This window comes from Clytia hemisphaerica, unplaced genomic scaffold (genome assembly GCF_902728285.1).
Source record: "Clytia hemisphaerica strain Z4C2 unplaced genomic scaffold, Clytia hemisphaerica genome assembly, whole genome shotgun sequence".
Lineage (NCBI taxonomy): Eukaryota > Metazoa > Cnidaria > Hydrozoa > Leptothecata > Clytiidae > Clytia > Clytia hemisphaerica.
In genome coordinates, this window is record NW_027103839.1 from 472,882 (window position 1) to 497,525 (window position 24,644).

Genomic DNA, 24,644 nt, shown 5'->3' on the forward strand with positions numbered 1-24,644 from the left:
GCAGCAAAGTGAAAAGATCGGGTTGTTGACGGTATATCACCAAAAGTGTAAAAAAATTGAATAATTCTCATTTTCCAAATGTCACACTATTTTTGACCATGTTCTTTAGTTACAACAGGCTATTCGCCCATTCTCGCAACCGAACTGTGTCAACCAATGAGGGGGGCGTACGGGGGTCGCAGACACCGAAATACCGACGCATATTTCTTGGATTACCGTCAACACCGACAGCAAAATTTGCCAAAATCCTTAATTTTGTCACCGTATGGCATGTTTGACACCGAGATACCGTCACTTTTTTCTTCAAACACCGAAACACCCATAGAAAAAAGGGTTAATACCGTCACACCGTCAAACCCGTACGCCCCCCACCAATGGGATGTGTCCCGTCAGCGAGCAACCTTGGACTGATTACCCAATTCCCCTCACATGGCATGGGTTGACCCGGGCGAAGGTCCGTTCACATTCCAAGTGAACTGCCGTTAGTGGGAATCAAACCTTGGTCTCTCGTACAGGAATCAAAGTCGATCACCACTAGCACTATACCACAGCGCCACCTCGATAATCATGAGGCGACATGCAGTTTGTGGGCAAAATAGCAACTATTGCTAGTGCAAAAACCAATCCTCTGAAATTCCTATTTCCACTCCCTACCTTGAAATTTTTAATGATTATGTCAGCCCCCTGTTTTTGATCTGCCAACCATTCTGAGAGAAAGTTATACTTAAGTTAAAATTAAATTTTTTTAAATTTTTTAGTTTGAACAAAACAAAAGAAAGTGATAAACAATTCAAACAGTGGAATGACCAGTCTATCTTGTAAAACCTTTTCTTTTTCGGACTTAACAGTGTTTTTAACAGTATGTGATGATTTTAGAAAATTCTTTTATTTTTTTTGTATACAGGCACATGGATGGTTTCCATAAGCTGATTCGTTGGAGGTTAGTTATTCATGGGTGTATTGATGGATACTCTCGAGCCATCACATTCTTAAAGTGTTCCAGTAATAGCGAGTTTCCGATGTCACGACGAGAACGGCGACGGCAACGCTAAAGTTGAAGTTGCCGTCACCGTTGCAGTTTTTGTCTTTATCTATTCCGAAAAAAATTGCCACGACGCGACCCTTAATTATGTAAACAAACTTTTTTCGTTCCATAATTCGAATTCGAATTCGAATTCGAATTCGATCACTCAATCACTGTACGTGAAAACACTTTTATGATTTGTTTTGTGAGAAGAGGAAAGAAGAAAAATGAATTTCAAGAGAAACAGACTGGCAATTGTAGAAGCCTATGGGGATGGATATCTGAATGATGAAGAATTCGTGTTGCTTTATGATCTCAACAGGTCAACAAACCTTGACTTGCCCTACTGGGAGTACGATCCATTTGACCTAGATCAGATGAATGACGATGAATGTAGATCGGAATTTCGATTTTTAAAGAACGATTTCTATTCTTTATACCACCACATGAATTTTCCCCAGGAAATACGATGTACAACTGGTTTCAAAGTCCCACCCTCATAAACTTGATTTCATATGAAAACAATTTGAAAGGTATTAGAAAGACATCTGGAAAACTTTATTAGCAAAACACTATCCTGAAGCAATCAAAAAGCTATCTAGGGGGATGGTTTATCGATGGTTTAGCTCAGATACCTTTCAGATTACAAAAAAACCATTTCAAAGCCATCGACTCAGATGGCTTTTGGAATATCAAGTTTGGATGCTTAATGGATGTGTTTTGTCTTCAAGATGTTTTTAGAAAAGCCATTCAGACACCATCTAACTTTGATTCGAACATTCGCAATTAGAATCTCTAAAAAATAAAAACAAAACAAAGTCCAGTTCCAGAGAGAAGTCACAAATGCGAGGAGCTGCTCTTAGAGAAAATAGCGAAAATAGCTGCATTAGTTTGAAAATTATATTTCATTCAATGAAAAAAGAGAAGACAGCACTTAGTGTCACAAAGAACCACCAAACGCAAACAAAGTGTAAGTTACTCTAAATTTGTTTCTGAAAAGACCTTCGGTTTTACTTTAATTATATTTCCATTGAACACTGAAGGGAGTCAACATTGAAAACTCAAAAGACGGGGCGGTAACCTACTTTCAAAAATCTATATTATTATTATCGTATTATTTAACTACTGCTGAAAAGATTTGAGAACTAGACCAGCCCAGGCACAGATTTTTAGAATATAATAATCTCACTTTGGAAACTTGAATACTTCTAGAATTACTAGAATACTTACAATTTATTTTCGATTTGCTGTATGATTTGGTGCATCTATATATGTATAATCTAATATTGCGAAAAAGTATGCATTTTTTATTAAAGTTTTGTCCTGACTGACTGACTGACTGACTGACTGACTGACTGACTGACTGACTGACTGACTGACTGACTGACTGACTGACTGACTAACCCAAACTTGTTGACTTCAAAGTTTGATGACTGTCTGCCATCTTTAACATGTGTCCAAAAATAAAGCATCATGGGATTAATTTGTATGGCTTTTCGATACGCCATTTCGGAGTTCACGACGCCATTTTGTGAACTGAGTTATAAAGCAATTTGAAAGCAATCCGGGATAGCTTGTGGATACCTTTTTTGAGAAACAAACATAAGGCATCAATACACCATCCAGGATATTTTCCAAAAGCCATCCAATTATTGCTTTGAGATTGCTTTTCGATTGCTTTTCATTTTTCGTCAATAACGCTATCTGAAAGCTATCAAAGAAAGCAATCTAAAAGCCATAATTGAATGGCTTTCAAATAATCGCTGGATAGTTTTTGGATGTGGTTTTTACTCCTTCTCTAAATTGTGTTCTGACACTTTTGAAACTGTTTTCAGATGGCATCGTTTTTAAGCCATCTCAAAGGTATCTCTGCTCACCAGGGCAGGAATTGTTGGTTTATGTGTTCTGCTCAAACGATTTGCCTATCCATGTCGTTACATGGACACGATTCCAAGGTTTGCTTTGTCAGTGCCACAACTTTGCATGGTAGCCAACACGGCTATGAACTTTGTATATAACACGTGGGGGTATTTATTGAGAACATTCAACCAGGCATGGCTATCCCCAAGGAATTTGCAGCATTATGCAAATGTAATCCACAACAAAGGAGCACCTCTCCACACATGCTGGGGATTTGTGGATGGGACTGTGAGAAGAATTTGTAGACCAGGCACAAATCAAAGAGTAATGTACAATGGACACAAAAAAGTACATGCAATAAAGTTTCAATCCGTAGTTGCTCCTAATGGAATGGTCGCAAATCTTTATGGGCCAATCGCCCGGGGGGGGCAGCTGGGCAAAAGGACCGACGGGTATGTGCGGGTCCTAAGGGTACCTTTTCCAATATGTTTAAAATGCACTGTAAGGGTCGGAAAAACTAGAGATGCACTGTAAGGGTAGAAATTTCAGAAAATTCTTTAAAAATCTAGATATTTTGACCAAAAATGCTAGAATTTTGACCATTTTTTGCACGAAAGGGATCGAAAATTTGGGGGAAAATGCACTCTAAGGGTATGATTTTCACTCATTTTTGCTGCACTGTAAGGGTGCAATTATAAAAGCCAATTTTTGGCCCGCACATACCGTCAGTCCGCATACCTAGTGCCCCCCCGGGCCAATCGAAGGTAAAAGGCATGATGCAACTATGCTGGCAAGGTCGAATTTGCTAGGTCAACTGGTTCAGCATTCGAGAGCAACTGATGGGACAACCTTATGTATCTATGGTGACCCTGCCTACCCCCTTCGTCGCCAATTGATGGCCCCATTCAAAGGAAATCGAGTGAATAATCAGCAAAAACTATGGAATCAACAAATGAGTTCAGTTAGAGTGGCCGTTGAATGGGTTTTCGGCGACATAATTAATTATTACAAATTTATTGATTTTCATAAACAGCTTAAGATAAAACTTAGCCCTGTTGGGAAAATGTACATAGTTTGTGCCTTGCTTCAGAATGCTCGTTCTTGTTTTTATGGGTCTATGACATCTGAATTTTTTGATTGTCAGCCCCCAAGTATTGGTAGTTATTTTCAATAGGACTAAAAATCATCTAAATGAAAGAAAGCCTCTTCTGTTTGTTACTCAAATATTTCATTTGTCTATCTTTCTTTTTTCCAGAAGACATCCCTTTCTTCTTACCCACGCTCAATAATTTTTTCCCGGAAATTACAAGTTGAAAACTTAACCAAGAGAATTCCAAGAATTTTGCTTAGGATCTCCTTGAAGTTTGGGGAAAGATTCACCTGATAAAGGATTTCTCAGAAAACTGACTTTTGGCCATTACTTCTAAGAAAAATGCAAAAATGGGATGAAACTTTTTTTTGAAATGTTCAAAATATATTTTCAAGGTTGTATACATCAGGTTATTCTTTTATCGATTCTGAAAAGGAGAAAGCTACAAACAATATAGATAAAAACTACCACGTGAACAAGTTCACGCTAAAACAACACGATTCGAAAGACTGACGTCAATTGTTGTCAAAAGAAGCCAGTACATTGTTCTTCGTAAACATTCAAAACGAACTTTAGTTTTTTTAAATTTTATTTTCAACTGATGATCGTCTCCACGGCGTGAAACTATTAGTTTTGAAATAAAACTCATTAACTTCATTCGACAACAGTATAGATAAAAACTATAAATAATATCATTTTAGTAATTTGCCAAAATAGAGCTATAAAAAAAGTTCTTGCTTAAAAAATAAATACTATAAACAACAACATTTTAGTAATTCAAAAATTTCAAAAAATAAAATTCAAAATAACCCTCTGAGTTAAGAAATTAAATTATAAATAATTATATTTTCATATTTGTATAAAGAGCTACAAAACAACCCTTTGAGTTAAAAAATAAAACACTTTTCTGGGTTTTGGAAGAATAACCCTATAATAACTTAACATAAAAAGGGTAACATCATTGGAGGGAAGCTTTCATTACCTCCAAACAGCAGGTTCTGCAAATTATCTAAGCTAAAATGTAAATTAAACTTTTGACTTTTGAATTTTTACAATTTGATTACACAGAAAATTCTGCTTTTTGGAGGCAACGCAAGCTTCCCTCCAGTGATGCAAGTTGCCCTTTTTCACGGCCCTGGCCTGAACCTAGAAAAATAACGCAAAATTTTCAGTTTTGGTAACTTAGAGCTAGAAAAATTATACTCAGTACAAAAAACATACTGTTTTCTTTAGTTTTGACGGAATGTAAGCAAGATAAATTTTTCAATGTAGCTCAAAAACACAATGCATCAAGCAGAAAATAACAAATAAAGCTTATGATAACTGTAATAATGGGTGATATCAACTCAAAAAATAACACGTGAAAAGATAACCATGAAACTCGGGTTATTTTTTTGTTAAGAATTGTAACAGAGCAGCATTCATTTGCTGTTGTTGCTGCATTAATGCAGCGTTTTGTTGTTGTTGTTGTAAAATCATATCTCTGAACGTTTTACTTTCAGCTTTTCGCTGCTCAAGTTCGGCTGTCTTGAAATCTAAGTCCTTCTTTCGAAATTCAATTTCTTGAGAGTATTTTGACGTAGATATTCAAATGTATCATCTGATTTTCTTTTACCTTTCCCACCTTTGTTTGTACCATAATCTTCACCTTTTCGTTTTCGTGCTTCACTATTTGTCTCTAGAGATTGCATCCTAAATTCTTCTGCATCAGCTAATTCTTTCTCTACACCATCTTTCTTCTTTTCTTTTTCCTGAGCTTGCTTCAAATCAGATTCACGAAGCAGTTGAATGATTTCCCCAACACCAATCTGTAGTTCGTCTTCCGGCTCAACTTCTACACCTGATGCTCTTTCCAAGTTGTTTTTGTTTTTGATATAGTTTTTCTCCAATGTCTTGATTCTGTCTCTCACCGCACGATCATCGATTTTGAAGTACAATACTGCTAGTTGATTCAACGAAGAAGCTATTGCTTTCCAAACCTCACCACGTTTTGGAGTCCCTTTGGCATAATTCCATGGCTCGAACAGTAGAACCTCTCGTATAAAAGCAACATCATGCTCGTGAGTCCACTTCTGCTTGTGTTGGGATTGGCTTAAAAATAGAGAGAAAGATTTATTACAAAAACCTGCATTATAAAAGAGACTGAAAGAATGTCTGCATAATACAGTGCAAGAAATGCATGTTATGGCACGAGAAAAATGTTGAATTTGATTTTCAAGCAAAGCAATAGAGAGAATCTGATCACATTTGGCAAAAAAAGTAAAAAATATGCTGTAAAAATGCTTCTTAATGGTTGAAAATAAAAGAAAAATCACCTTTGAGAGCTGCTTGCTCCTGCTACTTCAGCCATGTTTACAAAAATGTGTCAGCGTTTTGCGACAACCTCAAAATGGCCAATTTGCCGTCGGTCGCCTGAAGACAACGCTGGTTTGGGTTTTCCTCGGAGGTTTGGGCATGCGCAGAAGTATCAAAACAACATTTTGGCGTCGCCGTTGCCGTTCTCGTCGTGACATCGGAAACTCGCTAATAACCGTGCTGGCACAGTTCTCGATTTATTCTTGAACAGTTTAACACAATTCCGAAAATGATGACAATCATGGCATAGATTTATTTACTCGTTTACTAGATTATTTATCAAACTTAGAATAGATTTCCATGTTTACTGACAAGCTTGGGATCAAGCTTGTTCTCGAAGAGTGTGGTTTCTAATTCACAATTTGTGGAAAAAACGCCTTTATGAAATTTTCAATATCTAATTTTTTCTTGTATAAAAGTATAATATGTCCAGGAAAAAAGGAATTGTATTTACACATTTTTTATTATTAGAACACCTAAGTATCAGCTGAGCCTGGATGTGCTTATGCTTTCGGCAATTTACAGTCTAAAATGTTCTTAAATGTGTTCTTAATTTTCAGACTATTTTAAGCCAACAAATATCATGCCAAAATAAAAACACTAAAAGTTGGTAAAATTTGGACTACGACGCTCAATTTTACTTTAGAAAATTCATCCTCAAATTTGGATAAAACTGCTTGAAAAGTGGAAAATCTTACTGTTTCTTATCATTTATTTTCAAACTGAGGCTGGGCATGTTCTTACAATGTTCTTAATTTTTTGATGGGTTTCAGCCTAAGGGGCCGTCCATATAGTATCACTACTAGGTCTGAAAACATCAATTGTGGACACGGTTGATGTTTTTTATCCACAGTCGATCATTTTTATGGACAGTTTTTTCTTTTTCTTGACAGTCGATGCCTGGAAATAGACAGTCAATACTTTTCATGAGCTGCCGAAATTATTTAATTGACTGTCGATATCTGATATCCACTGTCGATATCTGATATCCACTGTCGATTAGCTGATCTCGGCTGTCGATAGCTGATCTCGGCTGTCGATAGCTGATCTCGATTGTCGATAGCTGATCTCGACTGTCGATTAGCTGATCTTGGCTGTCGATAGCTGATCTTGAATGCCAAGAAATTCTATCATATAGAGTGTAGCGGAATTGGGAAATTAATTTGAAACCATTTTTCTCCCTCTCGTCGTTTAATTTTATCGCCTTGCGAAAAGCGAAATGTTTGTTTACAAAAAGAATTGTCCATACATCCCAAATCGGAATTTATAACGGGTTTTTAATACTTGTCCACGAGTCTGATCTTAAAACTATTTTCTTACTTTCTTAGACCACTAATCGGCAATCGAAAGATGAGTGAATTCGAAATACTTGGAGAAAAGAGCCTGTAATCGAACGATAAATAAATCCAAAGTAGATGAAGAGTTTCTCCACACGAAACGGTAAAATCTTTTATTTCAAACGATGTTACAAAGACTTAAGATACAACTTAACGTAATTTAAGGCCAAAAAAAAGATTTCGACGAGATAAATAAAACTTTGCGTCTTGCTCTTTACTTTCACTTTCAAAGAATTTATCTTAATCTGACGACGTTACTCTTTTTTTAGAATGATCACCTGTTTTCAGATCATGCTAATGGGATGATATTAATTCGATTGGAATTCACGACTTTGAACAAAAAAAGTAGACAAATTGGTAACGTTGATCATGATGAACGTTTATTTATAATAAGTAGAACTGCTAGAGTATAATAATGATTATTATAAATTAATTTGAATATTTTGATTTGATTGATATATTTACAAATTTGTTGAATCCATTCGCCATAGTTTATAAAAAATACATAAAAATAAAATTTACAAATTTATGTCATAAGTTATGAAATATATTTACAAATTTATGTAATAAGTTATGAAATATAAAATAAATTTGGAACTGATAAAATAATATATAAACATTGTAAAAATTATGGCATTAGTATATATATAATCCCAGAGTATTCTAAAATGATCCCTAAAATTGATCCTATGTGAGAATCAAATTTGCGAAAAAGACGGAAATGTTAGGCTCTCTCAAAATGTTCAAAAATAATGTTGGCATTTTTGAGACTCATGAATGCAAAAAAGTTCTCTGTTTAGCGGAAAATCCGCGCACAAGTGAACCACTTCCTGTACTTACTATATATAAATAATATATCATAGAATGTTAATAGATTTAAATAAATTTCAAATCAAAGTGGCATAAATAAATTGTTACTGTATAAAAAGTGACATTCTCTTTTCTTCCGGTCACATAAAAGCACATTTTGCCATTATGTGTATCAGTTAAGTTGTTTTGTATAAAAAGTACGGTAGTAAAAGACGAACAAGATTTTAACCATTTCATAATTCACAAGAGACCTTTTCAGGGTTGTATTGTTTAAGATAAAGAAAAAGTGGCGCGAAAAGGCTAATTGAAATTTACAAACGAACAACTAAACATGATTGAGCAAGCTAAACAACAACTGTTAGCCCTTACCAAAAACAAAATCAATAAGGCCGAACAAAAGTGAGAGTGATCTTATCCTAATGGAAAGAATAGCACTAAGTTGAGGGTCTTTTTGTCAACGATATGAGGAAAGAGAGGATGAAAAAGTAGTTTTATTCTGAAATCAAGACAACCGAAAATGAAAGCGAACTAATTAGTTTTTTTTGTGGAAAGTAGACTACTGTAAAACAAGACCCATTGTGATAAGTGGAAACAGAGACAGCACCATAGGAAAAATTTTCACAATCGTGTTCACAGTGTCAAACCTTCTAAACTAAACTTGAAGAGCACTTTGTTCGAGCAAAATTACTCTTCAGAAGAATCCTTAGGTGGTTCTGCAAAATACTTATCAAAATAGGCTTCATAATGACTTTCAAGTTCCGCAATATTAGTAATTTGGTTATTGTTATCCTTCTGGACAACTCCCAAAATATACTTACTTTCCACATCGCCGTAAGTCTTTCTTTTCCAATTAAACATAAGTTCATTCGCCTGTGTCTTGATTTCGATTAAATCCACCTTTCTATCCTCTCCTTCCTCAAGGTCCTCCGTTACCTCAGCCAATCCAAGGCGCGTGTTCCAAGCCACTGCAACATACTGTCCTTTTGAAATTTTGGGTGGATATGACTGTAATAGGAGGGACGAACGTTCTTGCTCTATTAGTTCTTGCTCAATTGGTTCTTGTTCGGCCAGTTCTTGAACAGCTTGCTCGATAATGTCCCGTTGTTCGTCCGTAAATGTTTGGTTTTGATTTGCCTTCTCTTGCCTCCTCCTTTTTCTCTTCTGTCTGTATTGGTACACAGACACACCCTCTGAATCAGCCTCTTTCCTTGAAAAGAAACGAAAAAAAGGAAATATTACAGTCTAGCCTCGTTTCGATGAAAAGCCTTTTCCCAGACTCCAAAAATGAAAATTTTGGAAAATGAAACTGAAAATAATCTTGAGTTTTAAATCTTAAGACTAGAACCGTTCTTAGAATGTTCGACATTTGTGATGCAGTTTCCAAAGAAAAATTAGGTTAAAAATGCAATAAACTGTTCTTATAAAAGAACTTGTAGACAGATAGACACTACTATATTCTTCTACCTTAACAGAAGTTGAAAAAACAAGCCTCCCTGAGTAGTAGAGATTATGCTGTGGTAGAAATAGGCTTACTGTTCTTTTTCAGAATATCTTTTCCCAGCTAATATCGACGAAAGCTTCTTGCTCAGTTCGGTTGAAGCGTCCGGGTGTTGCTTGGCCGTTCAAGGTTTGCATTATCTGTATAGAGAAAAGAAAGTGTTATATATATATATAAATATACAAGATGAAATACAAATGAATACTCAATCAAAGGCTACTAAACAAACTCTACTTAAAACACACCCCTGTATCATAGTTCCGGTGGACCCCCACATCCTCTGGAAAACATGGTCAAAAAACCGTCCTGGTAAAATAAAAAGCACCAAAATTTCAATTCTACTGGGGAATTGCCCTATAATTATAAATCCCCATTTGAAATTGAATTGAAAAGATCCAAAACCCCATCACCACTGGCATTATAGGAATTTCTGAGAAAAAGTTCCACTGGGGCACTGAGACAGGGGTGTTAAACATACCCAATTGACAGCTTTCTTTTTGTAATATGTGTTCTTCACATTCTCCATACCAATACCAATTTTGTATCGATCCAGAGCAACATTAGCAATATTCTAGAAAAAAGAAAAGGTTGTTCGTTATTTTTGGTAGACGCAAGAGCCTCGGTGTCAGGTTGATCAACTATTTTATCTGCTAATCAAATTCTTTACTAAATGGAGACCTTTTTGACAGAAAATCAGGGGCGGTGCGACACCCCTGCAAAACATGCACTCGCAGGGTATGCTCCGGAGTCATTTTTGTCACAGCTTGTTTTTAGCCTACCCGGAGTTGTTTTTCCGGATCATTTGTTAGTGTCATTAGATTTATTTTACTGACTTAAAGTTCGCGGTAAATATAAGAAAACTGTTTATCAAGTCGCGTTACAGGAAGCGTGAATTCGAGTCTGTATTTTAGATTTTGTGTACAAAAGCGTTTTGCAGGCCTGCACCCTGCAAAATTTTGCAGAAAGACCTGGATGAGGTCGAAATGCAGGGTTTGCCCGGGATTTGATGGCTGTTAGTGTCAAAACGTTAAAAGTCAAGACTCGTCAAATGGCTTTAGATGCTTTGAGAAGAAAAAACAGAATAGACAGTCCTGATTTTATCTATTTTGTCGCAAATTCTGCAGAATTTGAAGCCTGCATATTTTCGATCCTCTCCAAATTCGTCATCTGAGGGCTGCCATCAAGGTCATCTCAATGTTTGTTTTTCTTCTTATGGTTATCTTCTGAAATCCATTGCAACAAGGAAGGTCAAATCTGTAAGGTATGTGGTATTTTTTTCTATTATTTTTCATGCCTGCGTTTGGCCAATCACTCTGGCTAAGAAAAGGTTGACGACAGGAGATGAAATTGTGGCAATTTAAGAGGCAAGAAAGGGACAACCAACCTATTGTGGTTTTATTTTGAAATAAGAGTAAAAAAATAACATTGAAAATTTTGTGATTCTGACCTTGACACCCTAATGTTTTTAATATGTTTTGGCCGGTTAAAAAATTTTTCTGGGGAGAGAAAAAGAGCTGTGTGGGTTTTTCGCACTCTATTTTGAGGTACACAAACATATTTTATTTGACTATGTTAGTTTACGAGCCAGCATCTGCCAGTCAAGTACTGGTCATAAAAACTGCACGACAATCTTAAAAATGATTTCTCTATTTTGTTTTAGTTCTCTTCCAAATGGAAATTGCCTGTACAGTTCCATTTCTCTCCATCTTGTGGGCAATGATTCTTTGATGGATACACTTCGATGCGTTTCACGTGTGCAGAACTTTTCCTGAATTGTAAGTATTATTCTCAGAACCAAAAAAAACCATCCAAGAAGTTTAGTAGATTGGCTCAGTCATGAAGCATTGTGGTTGGCGGTTACCAACAGTCAGCCGGTTATTATATATAAGATTAATTTCATTGGTCCAGTTGTCGTTTGACTTAAATTTTGTTGTTTTGTGGTTTTGTGTTTGTTAAATTTGTAGGTGTAGCTTGCAAAGATCCTAATTCCCTCTTCATTATATACTTTCAGGTTAGTTGCCATCATACTGTCCAGTAGCCCCTAGATCAATGGATTATTTTGCTCCTTCACGTGGTTGGTACGAAACCAAATCTTTGTAAACACTGACCAAGTCTGCTAATAAGATGACTGAAACCATATTTAACTTAAAGGAAACAACAGAATGGAATAATTCAATCAAAATGATGATGTGTACCTAACATTTAGTTTCTTGGAAGTTTTTGGATTCAAAATTTTCCCTGTAAACTGGATATCAATATTTGTCATGTAATATCTATCATCTCTGGAAAGTACATCTTGATTTGATTTTGCTATGTAATTGCCAATGCAAATGAATTTGGATGCATAATATATAAAATTTATAACACAACAACTGAATTTTGATACCAAACATAAAACATGCTGCATTATGTACATAATGAATAAATGAGTTTCTGATGACATATGTTGTTTTCAATTCGGATTGGGGGCTTTTTACCCCTGGTACAGGATTCCCTGCTTGATTTGGCAAACAGTTCCAAACAAGACACCAGATTTCAGCTTCAGTACAAATTCTAGTTTTGGATACTTTCATGCATCACATTTATCAATTTTCTAATGAAATACTCTTTTCTTGAGCAGTCTGAATAAAATAGTTTTGCACTTTTTCTCTAAATTTTCGTTTGAAATGGCAAAAGGCTTTCATTATTAATCTGCTTGAAATTATTTAAGTCACTTTTTGGCAGCAATAAGATAAATAAATTTGACATAATAAGAATCAAAATTATATTAAAAATTTTTAGACAGTTTGGTAAATATTATTATTATTGTTATTGCTATCATCACGATCAGATAAAGATTTTTGTATAATTTACAATCTTTTGTGTGCTATTGTATTATTTTGCTATCATTTTTTACTTTTTTGTGTAAAGTTCAAAAAGTTCTTAAAAAAATTCATGATAGTTATAATTTTTGTCATTGATATAATGAATTGCCAATGTTTTACACCTCCTTTCTCTTTCCTTAATTTTTTCCATATTTTAGAGGCCATTCTTTTTTTGGTTCTTGAAACACTTTAACCCAAAAACCTATCTTAGTTTTACCAGCTTCATTTTGTGTTTAAATGAAATGAATTTCAATTCTTTATCTCTGGTTCATGGTACATTGGGCATAAAAAGGTGGCTGTTTTAGCCAATCTAGAGGGTCGAAATTCAAAAAATTTCTGGCCCCTCGGGCCCAACCATGGTGGGCCCTCCTTAGACACTATATATAGCTGAATCACTATATATAGCTGAATCTCTTTTGCAGGGTATCCTAAAAATCCTAGATACGCCCCTGAAAATTCCTTTGTTTACTTGCCATTTTTTCGTGATTTCCACGTATGATTTTGCTAATTTAAGAGAATCAAGTGAAAATTACCATGAAACTAATGTCACAACATTCAATAATATTCTAAAAATCCCTCCCAGCAAAGCGAAAAAAATCTTACTAGTAATTTATAAAATATCACTAAAAGACACTAAACAAATTCGAAAATTTATTGGTTCTTATAAAAAAAGCGTGTAAACCGTGAAATAAAATACCAAAATACATGTTTTTTATAAGCATACAAAAATCCGAAAACAGGCTCAGAGATGCTTAGGTCGAAAATTTATAAGACTGAAAATATGCTTGAGGGATGCTTTATATCCTAATACTTAATACTGCTTATATGCTGCTACACCCATACTACAAAGTAGCATATACTTTTTCATAGGCTCGAGATAATGCTTAGCATATGTTTAATTTTTCCCCCATCTGAGCCTAGATATGCTTACAAGTGCAATGCTTATAAAAAAAACATGTAATCCCAGAGATTCTTAAAAAAAAATCCTTTACTTTAATTTTCACACAAAGGGCTTTGAAGGGAGAAAAGTGAAACCTACCACGTAAATAGGGTGTGCACTTTTTGTCAATGAAGTCCCGGTAATCGTAGGTTACCTCTTTACACATGCAAAAGGGTACAACATCTTTCCACTTAGCATAAAATTCATAAAGTTCTTCATAAGATGGTTTGCCTTTGGTCGTGTCGGCGGTCTCTTGATCTTCATCGTCCGAATAATTGAAATCGATAGTTTGCTGGAGGGAAGCTGCTGGAGGGGTGTGTAATTGTTGTTGTTGTTGTTGTTGTTGAAGCTGATTGTTGTTAGGTAGAGTGGCGGAATGAAGTGCTTGCATGATCCAGTTGTTGTTGGTTGGTTCTTGCAGCAGTGCTCTGTAGCTGGATACTTGGCGTAAAAATTCTGGTGAAATACCGGCTGACGAATGTGGTGATGTTAAAATTTGTTGTTGTTGTTGGTTGGCAGACATCTTTTAGCGTTGAAATCCAGTCGTGAAATAAAATAATGAAACAAAGATTTGAATTCACTTCAAAAATTGTCCGAAAAAAATTCGATAATTCGATTCACTATCGACTGCCAAGAAAAAGTTCTATTTGCCGTTCGATTGGATATCAACTGTCGATAAATGTGTTCTAACGTTTCATTTTACCTTATCGACAGTCGAGGGATCGTTCGATTTTATTCTTTAAAGCAACGACTGTTGATAAATTGTTCTAAAATTAGATTTTGGAGCTATAAAACAGCTCAAAAATTCTGAAATATGCATTTCTTTAAACATTTTTACACAATCAAGACAATCTCGACAAACTGTCTCAGATTTTTTCAAAAGAATATGGTTTCCTGAAAAATGAATTCAAATAAAAGAGGTATACTTAACTTTTTGAAATGCTTCTGTTTTAGCAGTAAAAATGGGGGTTTCTTCACTGATGATGTCCAAGAATATGCCAAACTTCTTTCATCTTTCTTCTAACAGTCCAGAACAGTCAGCTTTCAAATTCGTAAACCTACTTTTTTCTCTTTTTAACGTTCTTATTTTGATTTGATTGCGTAATACATTCGAAAGACTGACCCTCCAACGTAGAGCCTTTAACATTTTTTTTATAAGCAACTCCAATTTTCGTGTCAAGCCTGGTGTCCAGAACTAACAGTCCAGAACAGTCAGCTTTCAAATTCGTAAACCCTTTTTTTTCTTGTTTTTTAACGTTTTTTTTTATTTGATTGCGTAATACATTCGAAAGACTAACCCTCCAACGTAGAGCCTTCAATATTTTTTTATAAGCAACTCCGATTTTCTTGAATGTTCGACATTTAGGAACAATTTCATACAGTTTCCAAAGAAAAATTAGGTTAAAAATGCAATAAACTGTTCTTATAAAAGAACTTGTAGACAGATAGACACTACTATATTCTACCTTGACAGAAGTTGAAAAAACATGCCTCCCTGAGTAGTAAACCTTTAACATTTTTTTATAAGCAACTCCAATTTTCGTGTCAAGCCAATTTTAACGCAACCAAGAGGCTCTCTATAATAATAAGGGTAGGGAATTTTTCAGTCTCTCTAAGGGTCACCATTTCCACGGTGATCTGGTGTTGGAAGTATGAAAAATCGGGGAAACTTTGACTCGTTTTTTTTAATAACTCGAGTTTTGATAGCCGAATGAAGATGGAAATTTGTGTATATAGTGCAATTGATGTACGGAAGAGACTAAAATCTGAAATTTTCAAAAACTATAATCAGGTTTCTTGAAACAGAGCACTTTCGTTTTCTCAGATCCCTCAAAATCCCCTCTCAGATCCCGCAAATCGGAATTCACATAATTCCGACTGTAGTGGTGCTTCAGACCTAAAATTTTGACGGTAGGACCAGATCATAAATACAATAAGGATAAAACAAAAAGTTTTTGTTGATTGATAAATTTCTCGACAAAAATTAAAATTTATCGATATTTTGAATCCGATAGCAGATCGCTGTGAAAAATCAATATCTCTAAGGGTCCAATATCTCTAAGGGTCCAATATCTCTAAGGGTCCAGGGTTTGGAGGTCTGGCTACCCCGTATCCCCTCAACCCTAGTATTACCCCCTCCTTAATATCGGACCAATTAATATCATTTGTCAGGGGGAGGGGTGTTTCAGGGGGTGCGAATTGTGATTATTTTTTGCAAATTCCAAAATTCCGTAAAACTTCTTGCTGAATTCCGTTTTTCTGCAATAAAATTGTCTAATTTTCCGTCTCCAGCGGAGGACCCAATTTCCGCAATTCCGTCTAATTTTCGCAAAATTCCGCCATTCCGTCCAAAAATAGGGCCGATTCCGCTCCTCCGCCAACTATGAATCATCTTTATAAAGCTCTTACACGAGAAAGTAAATAACAAAAATCGGCTAATAATCGGTTTCTTATATACCTTATCGGGGAAAACTTTGTTGGGGAAAAATGACGAATATTTTCCCCGGCCTTAATGCGTTTAACAAGAAAAAATTGAACAAGCGGGGGGCGTTTGTTTGGCACCTACTAAGAGTAGTTCTTGATAAGTGCCAGTAGTGTTCGAAAATGGATTTACTTTTAATCCTAATCCTTTTAGATCTATTATCATGACCATACCTTAAAGGAAGAAATTTTGGCGGGAATTTAATTTGGCGGATGGCCGAAAAAACTAAATTAATGCGGGAATTTAATTTGGCGTTTGCTGAAAAACACCTTAAAAGAGATCATATTTTCAAAAAGTTTAATTTGGCGGATGGCGGAAAAAAAAATTTTTGGTGGGAACTTAATTTGGCGGATTCTGGCCAAATCCACCAAATCCGCCAAATTTCTTCCTTTAAGGTACATTATAAAAGTCAACGATTATCTAGGCATTTCAGCTTGAAAATGCTTAGAGGGGGGATAGCCAAATAAACAGGGGGTTGAAATTTTTCGATATTTTAATAAACGGGGGGGGGGCTAATTGCCGTGGGGTTGGAAATTGTACTTCTGAAAACCCAAAATAAGGCTATTTAGAGCAAAATAGGGGGCCTTCTCCTTGATAGCTGAAAATATTCTTAAAAATTAATAAACGAGGGGGCGTCCTAATAAGGTCCGGGGGGGGGGGTTGGAAAATTTTCGAAAAATTAACAAGCGGGGGGGGGGCGTTTATTTGGCACCTAAGAGTAAGTAAAAAAAAATTTTTGGACTTAAAGACTTTTTTAATTTAGGCATTTTTTTTGTTGCAAGTTAACCTTTTTTTAACCGGGGGTAAAATCGTTTTTCCTAAATAAAAATAGGGAAACCGAGAAATTACAAAATTTATAAGCCCAAAATCGTTCATAGGGAACCTACCTGCAAAATTTGAGGTTCTTTCGACAGCTCAAGGAGGGTGTTAAAATAGGGTGCCCTGATTTAAAAATAATAGGGTAGGTTAACGGGGACAAATTGTCTAAGCACTGGTGCTTTTCGTGAAGTCGTATGCTTTTCTTTTACTCAAATTTCTACCTTATATGCTTATAAACCTTATGCTTATAAAAATAAATATTTGATCTACTAATATAATACAATAAAAATATTTGAAGCATCATAAAGCATTTTGCCGTCATATCAAAACGAAAAAGAGCGTCATTAGTACGTAAAGCTGCCTATTCCAACACTGTTATCTAAAAGAAAATAAGTGATAAATAAATGTTCTCCTTATATTCTATTATCACTAGTCAGTGATACTGTCTTATACACTGTGAACAGTTCCAGGTTAACCGATAATTTTCAATGCTAAGTACATGCAAGCTTTGAAGAGTGGAGATAAAAATATAGAGATAAACGATTATGGTTAACCCAGGTCAATCTAAGATTACAATTATATCCTTCACTTATCCAGTTTTCTCGATAATCACTAATTTTGCTTGAAATTTTGATCGCTTGTTTTACTTGATGTTTTATTGCCAGGTTGATTGTGAAGCATTTCGACAACGGGTATTGAAACCTAAAACAATAAGCAATACATCAAGTATTTAAGAAATTACTAAAATTTAGGGTGAAATATTCTTAACATATAAATACATTTTTCATAAGCATTACACTTATAAGCATATCTAGACTCAGATATTATGAAAATTTAAGCATTAGACTCGATTGGGTTCTTCTAGAAAATGTTCGTACACCCCGGGTGGAGGATGTATATTGTCCGGGGAGAGAAGGCATAAATTTAAAAAGCTGTGAAGCACGTGAGGGTTTTAAACAATAAATCTTACAGTTCTGGTAGAAGCCATAGAGTAGCTCTTGATATTTGTGTCTTTGATTTCCTCTCGAGTAGAATGGCTGTGAAAGTAAAAAAAGATGAATTCAACTTCAATTCTTTTATAGCTGTCGCTTGTTTCTGCAGCAGCCATAGATGTAATGGTCGTATCCGCTGCTCTAAGACAGTTTATCGACACGCAAGTGAAGACGCATTGCTACATATAGCCAAATCCGACCAATATAATCAACTACCAACAATTGAATGTCCTAATTACCCTACCCTCTTCAATGACCATCCAGCTGCAACCACACATTTATTTGAAGGGTCTGACATCTCAGTCCTAGACCACATTTATTTAGAGTTCAGAAAGTTTGTTTCACACCAAGCTATGCAAAAGCTACAGTTTCTGAAAGTTTCCGATGTGACAAACTTTTCAAATTGCCAAAGCCTAATGAATCGTGTGTATCATATGATGAAGCCAAAGCAAAGATCAAGGATTTTCTGATCCCGATTGAAACCTTCAAATCTTGTGAAGGAGACTGTTTTGTTTTCCGTGATGAATTTTCAACGCTCACAAACTGTCCAACATGTGGCAAAGACAGAAGCAAGCAAAAGACATTTAAGTATTTTCCAATAGGACCGAGGATTGCCCGCCTATATGGAGACGAGAACTTGGTTAGAATTCTAAATGCACACACTGTTCGCCCAAAAGATGGGTACATAAAGGATATTTGGGACACTGCAAGATGGGGAAAATGGTTCAGTAAAGATGGGGAATTTGACGGATCAAATGGATGTGCAATGAGTTTCTGCAGTGATGGGGTCAACCCATTCAAAACTATGCACACAGTTTACTCCATGTGGCCCCTGATGATTTCCTTGCTGAACTTCCCCAGTGCACTAAGAAAGTCAGTTGGTGGTATCATGCTTGTTGGCATAATCCCAGGCAATGGCCGAAAAGAAGCTTTTCATGTAGACCCGTACCTAGACATCTTAGTTGACGAGTTGATGGTTCTATCCCATTGTCAAATGTACCAACCAGAGTATATGGCTGCTCCTATTGAGATCAAAGTGCGCCTTTTACAGTACATCCTGGACTTCCCTGCTATTGGTAAAGTTCTACAACAGCCAGGTTGGTAATTTTGAGATCTGAAAAAAAAAATTTCAAATTGGTTCTCTCTTGCTCTACACTATTTTTATATAAGCATAAAAGTTTCTGAGCTACCCTGAAATTTTAAGCCTTTTTCACACCTTTGAGAGAAAGAATGAAAAATTTGCAAAAATATTTGTTGAATTGTTTGTTTTTAAAATTGATCTCATTCTTTTATAGGTACTGGTGGTCGGATGCCTTGTCCATGGTGTAAAATCGAAGGTTGCTACTGCCATGCATTGAGCAAAACTGTTTACCAAGACAATAGGAGGTATGTAAAATAATTTGTCAACCTAAGTCGATTAAATTAGATTCGAGTACCGCAGAATGTTAATTCTTAGCATTTTTTGCGCCATACTTTTCCTGACTTTTTTAGAAAAAAAAATATCATAAAGTAGAGGTGCTCTTTCTAAAGTGATATGTGGCGATTTTTCCCCAAATATTGCAAAAGGTCCCCAACAATTAATTTCAATTTGACTTTTCCTATTTTTCATTCGTCTTCCAGATATCTAGAAGCAACTCATTGTCTCCGGAAAAGCAAATCATATGGCAAAATTGAGAACAGAGAAAAACCTGTTTCGTTTACACCAGAGGAAGAAGCTGATACAAGGAAGAAATTTGAATCTCTGAAATCAAAAAACCAAAAAAAGAATTACGCCAAAGACAAAGGCACTAAAGGTAAATGATAATAATCTAATGTAAAAATGCTAATTTAGTCATTTCGTTCTCATCAGGGAGCTAGAGGCTCTTAATTTTTTGTCACTTGTAGAAGTAAATTGTGAAAGACTTCATCTGAAATTGATTTTCTTTTCAGGAACATACTGCTTCATGAAATTGAGCTACCATCGCTACCATGAACATTATCAACCAGATGGTATGCACACGATCACTGATGTTGTTCACACAATAATTAACTGGCTGATAGGTAAAATATTTATCACATAAATTTGCATCATCTTGTTATCAAAATTGGATGGGCAGAATAAAATAGCCTTCCATGGTCTGAAGTAACATCTCCAAATATTTTTAAGAACTAAAGATATGACGATTTGAAATTCCAGATTCCTTCCATATCTTTGGGCAGAATTTCTTTTTTATACCCTACTGGTACAGACTGGTATGAAAAAAAGGGAGTTCAGACCCCTATGCACTGCTATGCACACTATGCAATTTTCCTTTTGACTTTAGGTAAAGTGGATGAACAGAAAATGCAATATGCTGAGGATGAACTTGCCATATCGAAGAAGAATTGTCGTCCAAAAAAATTCAAAACATTGACTGAAAATGATATTAACATTGGAAATCACAGGTGAGTGCTATCTACCAAATATTGAAACAAAAATCGTTCCCTCTTAATTAGCAGGTAAAGACAAAATTTTTACATAAACTCTTTTGCCTAGATTTAAAGTGTACTTTGAAATTTGGAAAATCTCTGCTCGTGAAGAAAGTTTGTACGCCTAATGTTTAATTTCTTAGAACTGAATGAATTATCTTTTTCTAACAGGTGTAAAAAGGAGCTAAGGTTTCCAAGTCATTGCTCTGGGTTCACTGGGGATGTTTTCACTGCACCAAAAGTTGCGTTGAAAAATACACATAGTTGTACAGAGGTATGTAGCAAATAAGATCAATATTTATGATTTAATTTAATGACTTTTATGTTTTAATGGTGGAGCAAACTTTTGGATGTTTTAAATATTGTGTAATAGACTACCAGATGAGCTGTAGAATAATTTTGAGTTTGTTCATTCTCAACATGTCCACAAAGAGTTCCCAATAACAAAGATTTGAAATTACAATTACATGTCGTAACCTTTACTTCTAGTACACCGCAAATCGTGTTTGGACGTATCTCCTGAAGGATATGCTGGAGTTGAAACAACGGCGCACTCTGGTATTCTTCTTTGACGTGCTGGCTAGAAGTCATGCCAGGCAGTTTGATGAAGAAGAACTGACAGCACTAGAAGAAGATATGGAAGTCGCACTAACTTTTCTTGAAAGGGATTGTACAATCCAAATTGCGAATATAACAACCCATTTACTACACCATATCATCAACAAGATCAGGGATAATGGTCCACTCTACGCCTTTTGGATGTACGCCTTTGAGAGGATGAATAGCTGGATAACAAGACGAGTCATGAATCGATCAAAAATGGAGGAATGTATCATGGAAACTACACAAGTAAGATTACCCAAGTATTTGATATCTAAAAACCTTTTTCAATTAAATTGGCAAAAATTATATTTCGTGGGTTCAAATTTTCAGGATTTTGCCGAAAACCCATGAAAAAAGTGAAAAGTAATTCCTGCAAAAATTATTTCGAAAAATCTTTAGCAAATCCAGGCATGACAAAAAATGGAGTTGTTTATAAAAAATGGTTAAACTGATAGAATAGGGGTATTGATAAATAATGTTTCTTCCACTTTTAGATTCTTGACTGGGTTCTGTTTTCACAGTTCATGGGAAAATTCAGCCATTTATACGATCGGAATAATACCCTGTGTGCACTGAGTAATGCTGTTTTTCAACGTGAAGGGGTGATTGAAAATGTTGATCGAGGAAAAGAGTTTTCATTAACCAAAGAACAACAAACATTTTTCAAAACAAACAGCTTGACAGCTAAAAGTTTCAAGAAAATTGGACAAGATTGTGATGAGATTGAGGATCATGTTTTTTATAAAGTTGGAGAATTTTGTTATTTTAAAAACAAGGAACTGTTTGTTCAGATCAATAAGTTGATCAAAATTGAAAATGAAGTATATGCAGAGATAACAAGCTTCAATGCTTTCAAAGATCAAGAAACTGGCCTATGGTATGGGAATAATGTTGGCACTATTGAAGATCCTGTGTTGCTTAACCTGATAACAGATGTTCATAATTTTCTTACGCGCACGGTAAACCTCTAAAGGCACTTGAAAATTATACATCTGAGGAAAATAGTCCTCCCGCGGAAAATTCTACAACAAGAATCTTGTTGTGCGCCGGAAAAATAAAAACTAATACGGCGCCTTATTCATAAACACAATCGCGCAACTTTGTTGTCATTCCCAGTCCTTTTAGACGAACGCGGTCCTTACGATTTCGAGATTGCATATTCGTCAGATTGTTTGTTTTCACACATCCCTTTAGAGCTTCAGCGTGGTGTGCAGAAAACATTCACAATCTGATCTCAGGTTAGTGTTGCTTAGTTCTCTTACAAGACCAATGATTGTTGCCATTGAGAACGATAACATTTGGTTTATTGGGCATGAGCAGTCTGAAGAATTTCATTGGATAAAAGCACACATTAAGCTTTAGTTGTTTTGTTTTGTTTTTATACTTCGATATCAGAATATCTATCATTAAACTAATATTTTTTATAATTGTTGAAAACGAGTGACTTGGATTGTCTCAAAGATTTCCTTAAATTTCAGAGATTATCAATTTATTATTTATTACGTACCTTAAAAATGGATAAATTTTCGCAGTTTTCGTGAATTTTGGCCATTTTTGCAAAATTTAGTCCACGCAAAAATTTTGAAGGCCTTTGATTTGTGAAAATTAGTCCACAAGAAATTATTTGGAATTTTACAATCACGAAAATAGAAGTTCGCGAAATGAAAGAAAGAAATCAAATTATTATATTACGAGTTCAACCCTTCATTTCAATTGTAAACTCAATTAACCTCCTAAAATTTTTTTGAAAGCTTTTGAGTGACTTTGTCTGCCTTTGTTCCTTTAAAAAACACACATCTCTTTTCTAGTTACAATTTATATAGTCGCAAAATTAAATAAAGAAGGTCATTTCGCGAAATTTAACTCATTTAATCTCGTCTTGCAAAAATTAGTACACACAAAAATTTACCCACTTAAAGGGACATAAAAGTACTGACGATATTTGTAAACAAACCGTATGCAGCGGGATACAAAATCAAAATAAAAAAATGATTGTTTCAATTGTTTTACAAGTTTGTTTTGGACACGTGATTTTAATTGTTTACATTTTACTACTTTTATGTCCCTTTAAGGTATTCGTTTTGTTATGTTAGATATTTGCATTGGTCTTATAGTTCACTGATAGCTACACATTTTATAACAATATGTCCAAAATTTTTGAAGGCTTCAGATGTTCTTAACTTTTCAATTTCAAGCCTAAAAATGTTTAATATGTTATTACTATTACTATGTTATATTATTCAGCATTTTTTTAGTATCTTTGTTCATTTTTCTGAGTGATCAGTTTTAAGCCCACAAAACCTTAAAAATATTCTTAACTTGTTCTTAAGATTTTGGCTATCAAAGCCTTATATGTTCTTATATAGTTTGTTCTTTTATAAAATAGTTTGTTCTTTTATAAAAAAATGTGTACTTGAAATGGGCCATTACAGAAAATATTTGTAACCCACTTGTCGAACGACGCAAAATGCATTGAAAATTCCACTCTTTTTTTATGTTTTTAATGGAAATTAATAGTTTGTTCTCTTGCCCCTTGGTAATTTTGAAATTCTTGTGTCGTCTGCCCTCCCGCCCTTGCGTTGTTACATACAGACAAATTCTTGAATGGCCCAATATGTACGATTAGAATTTAATCAGGCTATTGTTATTATTGTGTAAGGAGTGTGGTAATAAAAATAAAGCCTTGCTTTAAAAGGAATAACCAATTAAAAAATGAAACTTGGCTAAAAGATTCCACTCAAAATCTTCCAAATATTCTTTAGGAACTAACACCCTGAAGTCAATATAATATATATGACTTTTGGAAAACATATGAGGTTATCGTACCTCACGTTAAAATTATTTCTTTTCAAGCAGAATTAGTAAATCCCAAACCTAAATATCTCAATTTTGAAAAACTTGTAGCTTGTAAAATTTGGAGGTTTTGCTAAGGACCATAAAAAAGAAATCTCTGGACTGAATTTCATATTTAACTGTTTATCCTTTTAAAGCAAAAGTGTCAAAAAATATTTACCTTTGCCTTTTCTTTTCCTTTCCTCAAATTGGAAGACTCAAACAGCAAACATCCTGGATATATACGGCTAAAAAATCTTGCATCCTTTGATGAAAATACCAATCTTGTGTTTTCTTGAGTAGTGACCTCGAGCATCCCCATGTGCACCGTTCTCTTCACTTTGCTCCTAATCGTTTGACCAGTCCCGAACTCCTTGATAATCATTTCCAATCCTAACCGTTTGAATCCATATTTACGAACTTTGGTCCCAACTATTTGAGCACCATCCGAGCCCGTTGAATAAAGTAATCCAAACAAATTATCCATTATCCTAACCATTTCAGCTCCCTTCTTCCGAATGTTGATTGGCTAATTGGTAATCACGTGTCAAAACAAAACATAATTTTCGTAGCGTGAGGAAAAGAATTACACGTTTTTTCTTTTTTTAAGAAACACACTTTTAAGAAACAGGAGGCTCAGAATGCCTAAAAACTGAGAAACATCTTAGAAACATGCTGACGTGAGAATGA

The 24,644-nt window shown here is 35.1% G+C and overlaps 1 protein-coding gene and 2 long non-coding RNA genes across 3 annotated transcripts; 2 read left to right on the forward strand and 1 right to left on the reverse strand.

Moving 5' to 3' along the window:
- The first annotated feature begins 786 nt into the window (after positions 1-786).
- Positions 787-8,066, forward strand: LOC136807456 (uncharacterized). The gene is made up of 3 exons (XR_010846680.1): positions 787-940; positions 7,658-7,769; positions 7,936-8,066. It is a non-coding gene; the product is annotated as an uncharacterized lncRNA (long non-coding RNA).
- Positions 1,252-4,058, forward strand: LOC136807431 (uncharacterized). The gene is made up of 4 exons (XM_067064018.1): positions 1,252-1,512; positions 2,068-2,135; positions 2,905-3,291; positions 3,635-4,058. The coding sequence occupies exons 1-4, from the start codon at positions 1,252-1,254 to the stop codon at positions 4,056-4,058; spliced, it is 1,140 nt and encodes a 379-aa protein (XP_066920119.1).
- A 9,608-nt stretch (positions 8,067-17,674) lies between the features above and the next one.
- LOC136807365 (uncharacterized) lies at positions 17,675-24,263 on the reverse strand. The gene is made up of 3 exons (XR_010846670.1): positions 24,136-24,263; positions 18,050-18,116; positions 17,675-17,781 (listed from the first exon to the last, which is right to left on the reverse strand). It is a non-coding gene; the product is annotated as an uncharacterized lncRNA (long non-coding RNA).
- Positions 24,264-24,644: the final 381 nt, after the last annotated feature.

Excerpts from the sequence above, each read along its gene's own strand:
- LOC136807431 (XM_067064018.1), top strand. The coding sequence starts at position 1,252 with ATGAATTTCAAGAGAAACAGACTGGCAATTGTAGAAGCCTATGGGGAT. Across the intron at positions 1,513-2,067 it reads GATGTACAACTGGTTTCAAA|GGAGTCAACATTGAAAACTC; the intron begins GTCCCACCCTCA and ends TGAACACTGAAG. Across the intron at positions 3,292-3,634 it reads GGAATGGTCGCAAATCTTTA|CGGGCCAATCGAAGGTAAAA; the intron begins TGGGCCAATCGC and ends CTAGTGCCCCCC.